A 12,936-nucleotide genomic window follows, 5' to 3' on the forward strand; every position below is an offset into this window, starting at 1 on the left:
TTCGTAAAAATAAAATATTAATATACGTTTAATCGACATATTTTTAAGGCGTAATATTAAGTGCAATATTTTTCATGAAATTAAAATACATATGATATCGTTTTGTGACATGAAGAATATATTTCTTAGAAAACAGTAATGGTTTTATTATTCTAATTTTTGCACTTTAACAAAGCCAAGTGTGCTAATAGAGTATATTAATAAATTTTTTTTTACATATAAGTATGTTTACATAACATTTATTTATGTTTACAGGTTTTTTTATCATGTTTTTCTCTCTCTCTCTCTTTCTCTCTCTCTCTCTTTTTTCTTTCTCCTCTTTTTGTCTTTTCTTATTGCAATATATTTTTATAGGAAAAAATGTTTTGTTGTTGTCATTTTTTATATATTTATTCAAGAAATTATTAAATATTGTCGTTGGTAATACATACAGTTGGACATATAATTAAGCTATACAAGATTGTTTATGATTTACACAACATAGATAAAGTATTAATAGACGAAAATGACTTTTTTGATACATTATCTCTATATTGCCGTCTTGATACTCTTAGAAATTTTTCTGTTGAAATATTAAAATAAAAACGCGCCGCAATGCATAACAAGATAAACTCTTTTATTCGCTATCATAAAAAAATTTTTTTTTAATTAAATAATAATTCTTTCTAATTCACAAATTATATGTCAATCCTGCAATATAGATATCGTTTACTTCGACGGATTCCAATTTTATGTAACGTTTGGCAAAAGCGCGTATGATTTTCCCCACATCAACATACGAAATAATAAACATCATTGACTTTATGTATAGCAGCTTGGACGTATGTAACAGAGCAACCGTCACATGAAACATATAACCACGTTTGACAATTCGCATTTTTATCGTTCACAAACCGCTTTCAACATAAGAGAAGGAACGAGGTAATATTCACCGTACGTTTAATTCAGAATTATTTTTATTGCATAAAATAATAAATTTATAGGAGTTAAATTAATTTCAACATACATTTTATAACATTTTCTATATCATTGAGACACACACACACACATTTATACTTTGTAGATCTTTTTCATTTTGAAAACACATATTAAAGTAATATTTTCTTTACGATTCTTTTGAGATTATGAATAGACCAGGTAGAAATGTACATAAATTATTTATATGTCAAAAATAATAGAATTTCTTTAAGCAAAATTCAGAGTACATAACTTTGTTCGATCAAATAATATCTATAACTACACTTTCCAGAATGATTGTTCTAGTATAACACAACACTTGATATTTAAAAATGCATATAATATCCAACCCATTTCAATTTTGAATTGCATTAGATTTTTACAATAATGCGAAATGCAAAAGGTATTTTTCAGAAAACATCAAGTAAAATAAAATTTCATATAGTTTTAAAGAAGAAAAAAATAAGAATGATGGTTGCAAGAGAATCTTTGAACTATGCTTTGTACTATCCTTTGACAATACATACACCTTTTCGGAATCTAGTACATGTAACTTTACATGAATGTAAGTTTAATTTCTTGCCAAAAGAGTTCGGTACATTACATCATCTACAAGAGATTACATTATCCAGTAATTATGTCGTGAATACTACTCAATCTGCATGGGAATGGTTAGAGCATGATTCTATGAGAAATAATTTGAAATCATTGAAAATAATGCATTATGACGTAAGTTATACTATCTACTTACTCAGATATTATGAGATTAACTACTAATTAACAGAATAAAGTTTTTATTTAAAAAATGAAAAAGTTACTTTACGTTTCCACCATTTATCGTTATGTTTTTGATTTATTTTGTTATTTATAGCTACCTGAATTACCTTTACAAATCACATGTTTGAAAAATCTCACAAAATTATATATGACATGTTTGAGAATTAGTTCTTTACCAAAAGAGTTTGGTAATTTGCCTCTTTTGGATCTTGATTTATCATATAATAATCTTGGAAGATCTAAACAATCTGCATGGGAATGGTTAATGCAAGCTCCCATTAGAAATAATTTAAAAAGACTTGACATAAGTCATAATTATGTAAGTTGTAATATCAAATTACTAAAATATCATGATATTACCTAACAAAAATAAAATTATTCTTAAAAAATTTTCTTAAAAATGAAACATTTAAATTGCATATACTTTTTATTGACAACGCATAAAAAGTCAACCATTATATTAATAAACTGATTTTATTTGTACACGCAGAAAATTTTATATCAAAAATTACTCTGTACGGCAATAACCGCGGATCGAAAATTACTCCTATGTTTCACATGTAAAAAACATAGTAAAATCTTTTATAATTTCTTCATGATCCGCGGCTACTACCGTACATAGTAATTTTTAATATAAAATTTTCTCCGTATAGATCACTAAATTTCCATTACAAATTACGTGTTTAAAAAATCTACAATTGTTAGACGTAAGAAGAAACAAAATTGATTTTTTACCAAAAGAGTTAGGTACTTTGCCGAATCTTATGTATCTTAATCTTTCTTCTAATCACCTTGGAAAGTCTAATCGCAAAGCGTGGGAATGGCTAGAGCAAACTGAAGTCAGAAATAAATTGTCAGATTTATGTCTGTCGGACAATCTGGTAAGACTTGCACTATTTATTTATCAAAACATCATAAAAAGAACCAAAATTATTATAAGAAAATAAAAAGATTAGTTTATATTTATGATCTACTAATAAATTATAAAATTATTAATTATTTCTAGTTAACGGAATTACCACCACAAATTGGAAAACTAAATGCTTTAACTATTTTATTACTTACTAACAATAAGTTAAAATGTTTACCACAAAGTCTCGCAAATCTAAGAAATTTAATATTTCTTGATTTGTTGGACAATAAGTTGTTATATTTACCAGGAAATATAGCACATTTATCGGCGACTATAAGTGTTGATGGGAATCCATTTAATTTAATAATAATTGGTGATAATGATGACGATAGTAATGATGATAGTGATGATGATAGTGGTGATGATTTTACTGCGTATTTGGAAGTGCCAAGTCTTGTGGATTGTTCAGCTGAAGTTATTCTGGAAAATGGGTTTGTTGCTATTTTTTTTTTTGATGTTTTTAATTATATTTAACTTGACTCTTGAAAAATACTGTGTAAATCAAAATTATTTCAATATTTTTAATAATTTTGTCGATTATAGATTGGATTATACAAATGATGAATTATCTGAAGAAATGGTCAAATATATGGATAATAAAAGACATTGCTTTATTTGTAATAATCCATGTTTTCGTTATTATGATAAGTTTTTTGTAAATTATCTTAATTATTGTTTCATATGGGGTTTTCAATTAAATGCATCTCGAAATATCATGAATGCAAGTTTTGAATGTTATGTTTGTTCATCAAATTGTGCTGAAAGGTTAAGGTTATTCTAAATTATAGAATTAAGAATACATGATTAAATTATTAGACTTACAATTTACAACAGAATGTAACTTGTATAAAAATATCTGATATGACCGATTTTAAAACTTTTGAATTTTATACATTCTTTGACGAGTATACATATAATTTATCGATAATTGTCGATATTATTATTTTTGTATATATTTTAAAACACAAAATTATGTATATATTTAGTAATACGATATATTATCACTACCACAAATAGATTCGTACTTGCAAATTTTTAATCAAATCAAGAATGTTTAAAAGTCAAAAATCTTAAAACATCCTGCAAACTGTTTTTATTGAAAATTTTGAAAAATCTTTATAGCTTTAAAGTATTGAATTTGTATACATATGTTTGTATGTGTGTGTATATATACATATACATATGTGTGTGTATGTATATTGTATATATACATGTGTCTGTGGTATGTATATGTGTTAAATTATGTAAAATATGTCACACATTTATACCACTCAAGGCATTCCAGACACATTGAGGCTATCAAAATTTTTAAGATTTTCAAAATTTTTTTATTATAACAGTCTTACAAAATGTATTTGAACCTTTTTGATTTTCTTGACTCAAGCCTTTAACTCAAGATATTTTTGCACGATTTTTATGCTTCACTAAGTATATGTATCTTTTTTTTTATACACATGAGTGATTAGTAAAAATAAAATATTAATACGTTTAATCGACATATTTCTAAGGCTTAATATTAACTACAATATTTTTCATGAATTTAAAGTACATATGATATGCATCGCTTTGTGACATTAAGAATATATTTATTAGAAAACTAAATAATAATTTTGTAATTTTAATTTTTACACTTCAACAAAACCAAGTGTGCTAATGGAGAAAATTAATAAATTTTTTTTACATATAAATATGTTTACATAACAAATTTTTATATTTACAAGTTTTTTATTATGCTTTCTCTCTTTCTCTCTCTCTTGCTCTCTCTCTCTCTCTCTCTCTCTCTCTCTCTCTTTCTCTCTCTCTCTCTCTCTCTCTTTCTCTCTCTCTCTCTCTCTCTCTCTTTCTCTCTCCTTTTTTGTCTTTTCTTATTGTAATATATTTTTATAGGGAAAAAATTTTTGTTGTAATTTTTTATATATTTATTGAAGAAATTATTAAATATTGTCGTTGGTAATACATACAGGTGGACATACAATTAAGCTATACAAGACTGTTTATGATTTGCGCAACATAGATAAAGTATTAATAGACGAAAATGACTTTTTTGATGGATCATCTCTATATTGCCATCTTGATACTCTTAGAAATTTTTCTGTTGAAAATTAAAATAGAAACACACCGCGATGCATAACAAGATAAACTCTTTTATTCGCTATCATAAAAAAATTTTTCTTTAATTAAATAATAATTCTTTCTAATTCACAAATTATATGTCAATTCTGCAATATAGAAATCGTTTACTTCGACGGATTCCAATTTTATGTAACGTTTGGCAAAAGCGCGTACGATTTTCCCCACATCAACGCACGAAATAATAAACATCATTGACTTTATGTATAGCAGCTTGGACGTATGTAACAGAGCAGTACATTTAGCAACCGTCACATGAAACATATAACTACGTCTAAAAATTCGCATTTTTATCGTTCACAAACCGCTTTCAACATAAGAGAAGGAACGAGGTAATATTCACCGTACGTTTAATTCAGAATTATTTTTATTGCATAAAATAATAAATTTATAGGAGTTAAATTAATTTCAACATACATTTTATAACATCTTCTATATCATAGCGACATTTATACTTTATAGATATTTTTCATATAAAAAAGACATATTAAAGTAACATTTTCTTTATAAATTTTTTGAGATTATGAATAGAAACAGTAGAAATGTATAGAAATTATTTATTTGTAAAGAATAATAACATTTTTTTAAGTAAAATTCAAAATATGTAACTTTGTTTGAATAATATCTATAACTTCAATTTCGAGAAAGAGTGTTTTAGTATGACACAACACTTGATATTTTAAAATGCATATATCTATCAACTTTGAATTGCATTAGATTTTTACAATGATGCAGAATAAAGATATCGTTCAGAAAAGAAAAATAACATTTCATGAAGATTTGACTATAAAAAGATGGAGGTTTGAAGAAGAATCTTCATACTGTCTTTTGTACTATTCTTTGACAATGCATACGCTTCGGAATCTAGTAAATGTAACTTTACATAAATGTAAGTTTGATTTTTTGCCAAAGGAGTTCGGTACATTACATCATCTACAAAAGATTACATTATCCAGTAATTATGTCGTGAATACTACTCAATCTGCATGGGAATGGTTAGAGCAAGATTCTATGAGAAATAATTTGAAATCATTGAAAATAATGCATTATGACGTAAGTTACACTATCTATTTACTCAAATGTTATGATATTAACCACTAATTAACAGAAAATGAAAAAGTTACTTTACGTATCCACCATTTATCGTTATGTTCTTGAATTATTTTGTTATTTACAGCTACCTGAATTACCTTTACAAATCACATGTTTGAAAAATCTCACAAATTTATATATGACAAGTTTGAGAATCAGTTCCTTACCAAAAGAGTTTGGTAATTTGCCTCTTTTGGAACTTGATTTATCGAATAATGATCTTGGAAGATCTAATCAATCTGCATGGGAATGGTTAATGCAAGCTCCCATTAGAAATAGTTTAAGAGAACTCAACTTAAGTCATAATTATGTAAGTTATAATATCGAATTACTAAAATATCATGATATTAACTAACAAAAAGAAAATTTTTTTTTTAGAAACAAAAGCAATACAATTACAGCCACTCGCACCCTGATATCTTTTCTCTCTCTTCTTTTCTTTCCAATAATTCCTATCAGTACATTATGATTCTCCATATGTGAGAACAATGTACTTCACTTTTCGTACGCTTTATGTATCTCGATCTGAGATCGGTGTACAATTTAACTGTCTCATGTAGACTAATTAATTTTTTTAAGAAAAATTAAAAGTTTTGCACTAACATCCTGCAACAACTTTTAATGTTCTTTTATTATATTGTATTTAATAAAATTACAGTTACTATTAACCGTTATTAATAAATTAACATTGTTTATAGATTACTGTAATACCATTACAAATTATTTGTTTGAAAAATTTACAATTCTTATACTTATTTAAAAATAAGATCAAGTTCATACCAAAAGAATTTGGTATTTTATCTCAACTGATAGTACTTGATTTAATGGATAATTTGCTCGGAACATGTCAACATTCTACATGGGAATGGTTAGAAATGCCCATTAGAGATAATTTATCACACTTAGACATATGTGGCAATTTTGTAAGTTGTGCTGTTTAATTACTGGCATTTTATTATTTCAACTGGTTAAATAAATTGCTATTTAAAAATAAAAGGTATAACTCTAATAGAATTTACTGAGACCGTTTATTGAGACACTAACAATGTACTATTATACATAGTTGACTGAATTTCCATTACAAATTACGTGTTTTAAAAATCTACAATTGTTAGACGTAAGCAGAAACAAAATTGAGTTTTTACCAAAAGAGTTAGGTACTTTGCCTCAACTTATATATCTTAATCTCACTTCTAATCACCTTGGAAAATCGGATCACAATACGTGGGAATGGCTAGAGCAAACTGAAGTCAGAAATAAATTGTCAGAATTATATCTGTCGGACAATCTGGTAAGACTTGCACTATTTATTCATCGAAACATCATAAAGAGAACTAAAATTGTTATAAGAAAATAAAAAGGTTAGTTTATCCTATTTATTATCTACTAATAAATTATAAAATTATTAATTATTTCTAGTTAACGGAATTACCGCCACAAATTGGAAAACTAAATGCTTTAACTCATTTAAAACTTGTTTGCAATAACTTAAAATGTTTACCACAAAATCTCGCAAATTTAAAAAAATTAAGCATTCTTGATTTGTCCGACAATGATTTGTTATATTTACCAGGAAGTGTGGCATATTTACGGGTGCATATAAATGTTGATGGGAATCCATTTAATTTAGATGACGATAGTGATGATGATTTGCCTACGATGTCTACGAGTTTTGAAGTGCTAAGTCTTATGGAATATTCAGCTGACGTTATCCTGAAATCTGGGTTTGTTGCTATTATTTAGATGTTTTTAATTATATTTAATTTGACTCTTGAAAAATAGTGTATAAGTCAAAATTATTTCAATATTTTTAATAATTTTGACGATTATAGATGGAATTACACAAACGTATTATACAAACGTAATAAAGTATTGGTCAGATATTTGGATGATAAAAGATATTGCTTCTTATGTGAAACTCCATGTTTTCGTTATTATGAAAAGCGCTTCATAAATTTTTATGAGTATGTTTCAATGCTGAATGTTAAATTTAGTGTATCAGAAAATATTTCCAATGCATGGTTTGAATGTTATGCTTGTTCATCAGAATGTGCTGAAATAATAGCTGATATGGATTTAAGAAGGCATGATTAATTTATTAGACTTAAAATTCACAACAACAAAATGTAACTGATATATAAATATCTGATATGACCGATTTGAAAACTTTTGAATTTTTTATATTCTTTGACGAGTATACATATAATTTATTGATCTTCGTCGATATTATTATTTTTGTATTCATTCTAAAACACAAAATTATATATGCATTTATTTAATAATGTGATTTCAAGACTTACTTGCAAATTTTTAAGCAAGCCAAGAATGACTAAAGATTAAAAATTTAGATTAAAGATTAAAACATCTTGACTGTTTTAATTAAGAAGTTTGACAAATCTTAAAAGCATGAAAGTTTTAAATTTATATTTATGTGTGTTTGTGTATATGAGTATTGTGCATATGAACGTGTGATAATTTACGAAAAATATTTCACATTGATATCATTCAAGATATTGAAGACATTAAGACTTTTAAAACTTTTAAGCTTTTCAAGATTCTTTAATCATAATAGTCTTACAAGAAATATTGAGACTTTTCGATTTTATTTACTCAAACCTTTATAACTCACAGGGCCACATTTATACTTTTGGAGGCCCTAGGCGCATCATCATTATGAGGCCTCAAAAGAACAAGTCTATTTAAGTTAATCAAGTTCATACGCATTTTTTTTAAGTGTTTATTGAAAATAAAAGTCAACATGCATTACATGATGCAAAAAGACGAAATTTAATAAACAATTACCGCTTACAAATTTTTCAGCGGCCTCTAGTTTTTATATTGAATTTAATATTAAATTTAATATTTTTTTTATATTGAATTTAATATTTAAAAGTATTTTATTTTGCAACTATAACTAGGCTGTTTTTTATATTGTTATTAGTGAGGAGTAAGATTTCAAAATGAGGCTCCAGCTTGCACCTAATGCGCCTTATGATAAATGCGGCCGTGTGGTGAGCTCACATAAATGAGCGTATTATTTCACACAACTCTGCGAAATTATGTATTTTCTGCGATTTTATACAGAATATAATGACAAGAGCAACATATAAAAATCGTTTGTTGTTCTCTATTCTCAGGTTTTAAAATTAAAAACGTTTACATAAAAACTAATTTGGTTTGAATATTATAAAACTTTGACACGTATTATGATGATACTTTTATGACGTTATAATAATCACAAAAAACCTTTTTTTTAAAAAAAGGTAAAAAAAGGGCGCCAAGTACACGCCTTGTTATATTAAAAAAAAGTTTTCCTCATAAAAAAACCTTTCCAAAAAATTGTTTTTTTAAAAAAAGTTTTCCTCATAAAAAACCTTTTCAAAGAACTGTACTTTCAAAAATATATTATATTAAAAAAAAGTTTTTCTCACAAAAAACCTTTCCAAAAAAATTGTACTTTTAAAAAAAGTTGTATATATTAAATAAAAATTTGCTACATATTCTGTCTATAAAAGAGGTGATATCAGAAAATGACGCCAAGTTTAAATAAAGAACCTTTCAAAAAAAGTTGCATGTATATCTAATTATTTATTTAAAAATGATATTTATGTTTATATCTAGTTAATTATCTAATTAATTCTTCTTAAGTATACTTTTTAAAATAATTGCATCTGTATCTAGTTATTTTTTTTTATATCTGTATCTAGTTAAATAAAAAAATTTTTCAAATTTAATCAAAATAAAAAAATATTACAAAATTTCGCAAAAAACTTGGCGCTGCTATAAAATAGCCTTCATTGCTCTATAATATTTTAAGATGTATAATAATATTTTAATAGCCTTCATTGCTCTATAATATTTTAAGATGTATAATAATATTTTAAGGCTATTTTATAGCAGCGCCAAGTTTTTTGCGAAATTTTGTAATATTTTTTTATTTTGATTAAATTTGAAAAATTTTTTTATTTAACTAGATACAGATATAAAAAAAATAACTAGATACAGATGCAATTATTTTAAAAAGTATACTTAAGAAGAATTAATTAGATAATTAACTAGATATAAACATAAATATCATTTTTAAATAAATAATTAGATATACATGCAACTTTTTTTGAAAGGTTCTTTATTTAAACTTGGCGTCATTTTCTGATATCACCTCTTTTATAGACAGAATATGTAGCAAATTTTTATTTAATATATACAACTTTTTTTAAAAGTACAATTTTTTTGGAAAGGTTTTTTGTGAGAAAAACTTTTTTTAATATAATATATTTTTGAAAGTACAGTTCTTTGAAAAGGTTTTTTATGAGGAAAACTTTTTTTAAAAAAACAATTTTTTGGAAAGGTTTTTTTATGAGGAAAACTTTTTTTTAATATAACAAGGCGTGTACTTGGCGCCCTTTTTTTACCTTTTTTTAAAAAAAAGGTTTTTTGTGAGATATCATTTCTTTTTTTTAGTAAAAATAATTTTAATAAATATGATTCTTTTTTTTTAGTAAAAATAATGGTAATAATATCCCACCATCACTCCCGTCATATTTTCAATACGACGATCCTCTTTTTGATTATAGAAATCTTAATTTATACAAACCTAATAATTTTTTTTTATATTGTACAACATGTTTTATAAGAAAATTATTAGTGATCATAAAAAGGTTATAAAAAACTATCTGTATTTCTAAGTTATTGCGTTTTTTTCATATATAAAAACAGATTACTTTTGATCAAATTTCTGTAAGAATGACAAAAACATCTTTAGCACCTCTAGACCATTGTCTTTTTTTAATTAGCGTATCGTCAGCTTCAATCCAAGTGTTAGACATTTCTTCTCTATAAACATTACATACCTGCCGATTCCACCAATGTGCACAAAGTACACTTTCTGTCCACTAACTACAGAATACTAACAAGGGAACGTTCACAAGTGTCCCCTCCCCCGATTTGATTCTCCTTGAAATATGTTGTAAAACATACAATTTGAGGAGACACGTATTTTTTTATAGCGGCCCTAACTCAAATTTAAGGGATCAAACACTTCTTTGAAAAAAAAACGGTTTTTTTCTTTGTGTGTAACTATCGCCAAAACCGTAGGAGATAAAAAAATATTTCAAATAGAAGTTGTATGGCTTGTAATGGACTTTATAACTGTGTAGTTAAATTTTCAAAAAATGAAATTTTTTTTAATTTACCCCCACCCCTTGTTATTATTTTTTCGAATTTCAAAATTTTTGTAATGACAAAAGTTGTAGCATTTTTTACGCTGAATTCAACCATATATGATTTTATTATGTTTCGAAATCACATCTTTCAAAAATGAGTCATCAATATCACATTATATGCGTCGCGCTGCATGACCGTTTATACCGCACTTGTGTTGTGCATAGTCGCAAAATAAATATAAAAATGACATGTTAATTTATATTTGAGAAAGAAAAGTTAACTAAAATTGTTGCTAAAGCATCTCTTTCACATTACACTCTTATAGATAATCGCTGCATTTCGTGCGCAGCGCGTTGTTATATGCAAGTTAGCTATCAGCGCATATTACACTTTGAAGTTTTGCTTGCAGTGACCACGGGAAAATAATTTATGAAACGAAAACAGTGAATGAATTAATCTATTCAACATATATCTACCCTGACTCTACCTTCTTGGCCCGACTTGACTGAGAATGAAATAAAATATAAAATTCTGTACAGTTTACTCTTTTTCAATAATTTTAATATACTGTAATTCTACATGCTATTACATTCCACTAAATTACTACGATTTTTTTAAACTATGGTATATAAAATGTATATTATAAGTATAATTATAATATATATAAATAAGCTTATATATATATAAAAGCTTATTTATTGTATCAATATATTATAATTATACTTATAATATACATTTTATATTTCAAGATTTTATATACCATAGTTTAAAAAAATCGTAATAATTTAATAGAATGTAATAGTATGTAGAATATATCGCAGTATATTAAAATTATTGAAAAAGAGTATGTACAGAATTTTATTCATTGTCAGTCAAGTCGGGCCAAGAGAGTAGAGTCAGGGTGGATATATGTTGAATAGATTGATTCATTCACTGTTTTCGTTTCATAAATTATTTTCCTGTGGTCACTGCAAGCAAAACTTCAAAGTGTAATATGCGCTGATAACTAACTTGTATATGACAACGCGCTGCATACGAAATGCAGCGATTATCTATAAGAGTGTAATGTGGAAGGGATGCTTTAGCAACAATTTTAGTTAACTTTTCTTCCTTAAATATGTGATAACATGTCATTTTTATATTTATTTAACGACTATTGCGCAACACAAGTGCGGTATAAACAATGCGTCATGCAGCGCGACGCATATAATATGATACTGATGACTTATTTTTGAAAGATGCGATTTCGGAACATAATAAAATCATATATGGTTGAATTCAGCGTAAAAAATGCTACAACTTTTGTCATTACAAAAATTTTGAAATTCGAAAAAATAATACCAAGGGGTAAGAGTAAATTAAAAAAAATTACATTTTTTTGAAAATCCAACTACACAGTTATAAAGCCCATTACAAGCCATACAACTTCTACTTGAAACATTTTTTTATATCTCCTACGGTTTTGGCGATAGTTACACACAAAGAAAAAACTCGTTTTTTTCAAAAGGGTGTTTCACCCTTTAAATTTGAGTTAGGGCCGCTATAAAAAAATACGTGTCTTCTCAAATTGTATGTTTTACAACATATTTCAAGGAGAATCAAATCGGGAGGGGACACTTGCGAACGTTCCCTTTAAGAGTGTTGTCAGCATGTGTGTTGCTACACTTCTGCACTTCAAGACGAGAAAATTTTTTTATAAAGAATACTATTATTTTGATATACACTATCTCTATTCGTCTCCACAACACGTTACATATACATTTTACGACCGATATTAATTATATCAATGTGATTAGTATCATCAAAGCTGCGAGCTGACAGGTCTGAGCGCCGCCATGTTGGAAAAGAACAGACATCTTTTAGAAAAAGAAAGGAAAGAAAAAAGACGCTCTTATGCGGGAATC

General features: G+C 26.4%; 2 protein-coding genes across 7 annotated transcripts; both read left to right on the forward strand.

Moving 5' to 3' along the window:
- Nucleotides 1-274: 274 nt before the first annotated feature.
- Nucleotides 275-4,343, forward strand: LOC136999934 (leucine-rich repeat-containing protein 1-like). 3 transcript variants are annotated; one of them, XM_067355113.1, is made up of 6 exons: nt 275-921; nt 1,372-1,686; nt 1,829-2,053; nt 2,388-2,615; nt 2,741-3,078; nt 3,191-4,343. In XM_067355113.1, the coding sequence occupies exons 2-6, from the start codon at nt 1,426-1,428 to the stop codon at nt 3,426-3,428; spliced, it is 1,290 nt and encodes a 429-aa protein (XP_067211214.1). In that variant the 5' UTR covers nt 275-921; nt 1,372-1,425; the 3' UTR covers nt 3,429-4,343. The 3 variants fall into 3 exon arrangements, with proteins under 3 accessions (XP_067211214.1, XP_067211211.1, XP_067211202.1); XM_067355110.1 differs by having other exon boundaries at nt 275-933; nt 1,361-1,686; nt 3,191-4,342; XM_067355101.1 differs by having other exon boundaries at nt 1,361-1,686; nt 3,191-4,342.
- Nucleotides 4,344-4,470: 127 nt separating this feature from the next.
- On the forward strand, nt 4,471-9,627 carry LOC136999935 (protein lap1-like). Of its 4 annotated transcripts, none has more exons than XM_067355123.1 (7): nt 4,471-5,121; nt 5,690-5,830; nt 5,955-6,179; nt 6,568-6,792; nt 6,933-7,160; nt 7,289-7,593; nt 7,702-9,627. In XM_067355123.1, the coding sequence occupies exons 2-7, from the start codon at nt 5,789-5,791 to the stop codon at nt 7,961-7,963; spliced, it is 1,287 nt and encodes a 428-aa protein (XP_067211224.1). In that variant the 5' UTR covers nt 4,471-5,121; nt 5,690-5,788; the 3' UTR covers nt 7,964-9,627. The 4 variants fall into 4 exon arrangements, 2 of the variants coding, with proteins under 2 accessions (XP_067211224.1, XP_067211221.1); XM_067355120.1 differs by having other exon boundaries at nt 4,471-5,109; XR_010890229.1 differs by having other exon boundaries at nt 4,472-5,109; nt 6,568-6,866.
- The last annotated feature ends 3,309 nt before the right edge of the window (nt 9,628-12,936 follow it).

The sequence above is a fragment of the Linepithema humile genome, chromosome 1 (assembly GCF_040581485.1).
Source record: "Linepithema humile isolate Giens D197 chromosome 1, Lhum_UNIL_v1.0, whole genome shotgun sequence".
NCBI classification, from domain to species: domain Eukaryota; kingdom Metazoa; phylum Arthropoda; class Insecta; order Hymenoptera; family Formicidae; genus Linepithema; species Linepithema humile.

Excerpts from the sequence above, each read along its gene's own strand:
- LOC136999934 (XM_067355113.1), top strand. The coding sequence starts at position 1,426 with ATGATGGTTGCAAGAGAATCTTTGAACTATGCTTTGTACTATCCTTTG. Across the intron at positions 2,616-2,740 it reads TATGTCTGTCGGACAATCTG|TTAACGGAATTACCACCACA; the intron begins GTAAGACTTGCA and ends AATTATTTCTAG. Across the intron at positions 3,079-3,190 it reads GAAGTTATTCTGGAAAATGG|ATTGGATTATACAAATGATG; the intron begins GTTTGTTGCTAT and ends TGTCGATTATAG.
- LOC136999935 (XM_067355123.1), top strand. The coding sequence starts at position 5,789 with ATGAGAAATAATTTGAAATCATTGAAAATAATGCATTATGAC. Across the intron at positions 6,180-6,567 it reads TCAACTTAAGTCATAATTAT|ATTACTGTAATACCATTACA; the intron begins GTAAGTTATAAT and ends CATTGTTTATAG. Across the intron at positions 6,793-6,932 it reads TAGACATATGTGGCAATTTT|TTGACTGAATTTCCATTACA; the intron begins GTAAGTTGTGCT and ends TATTATACATAG.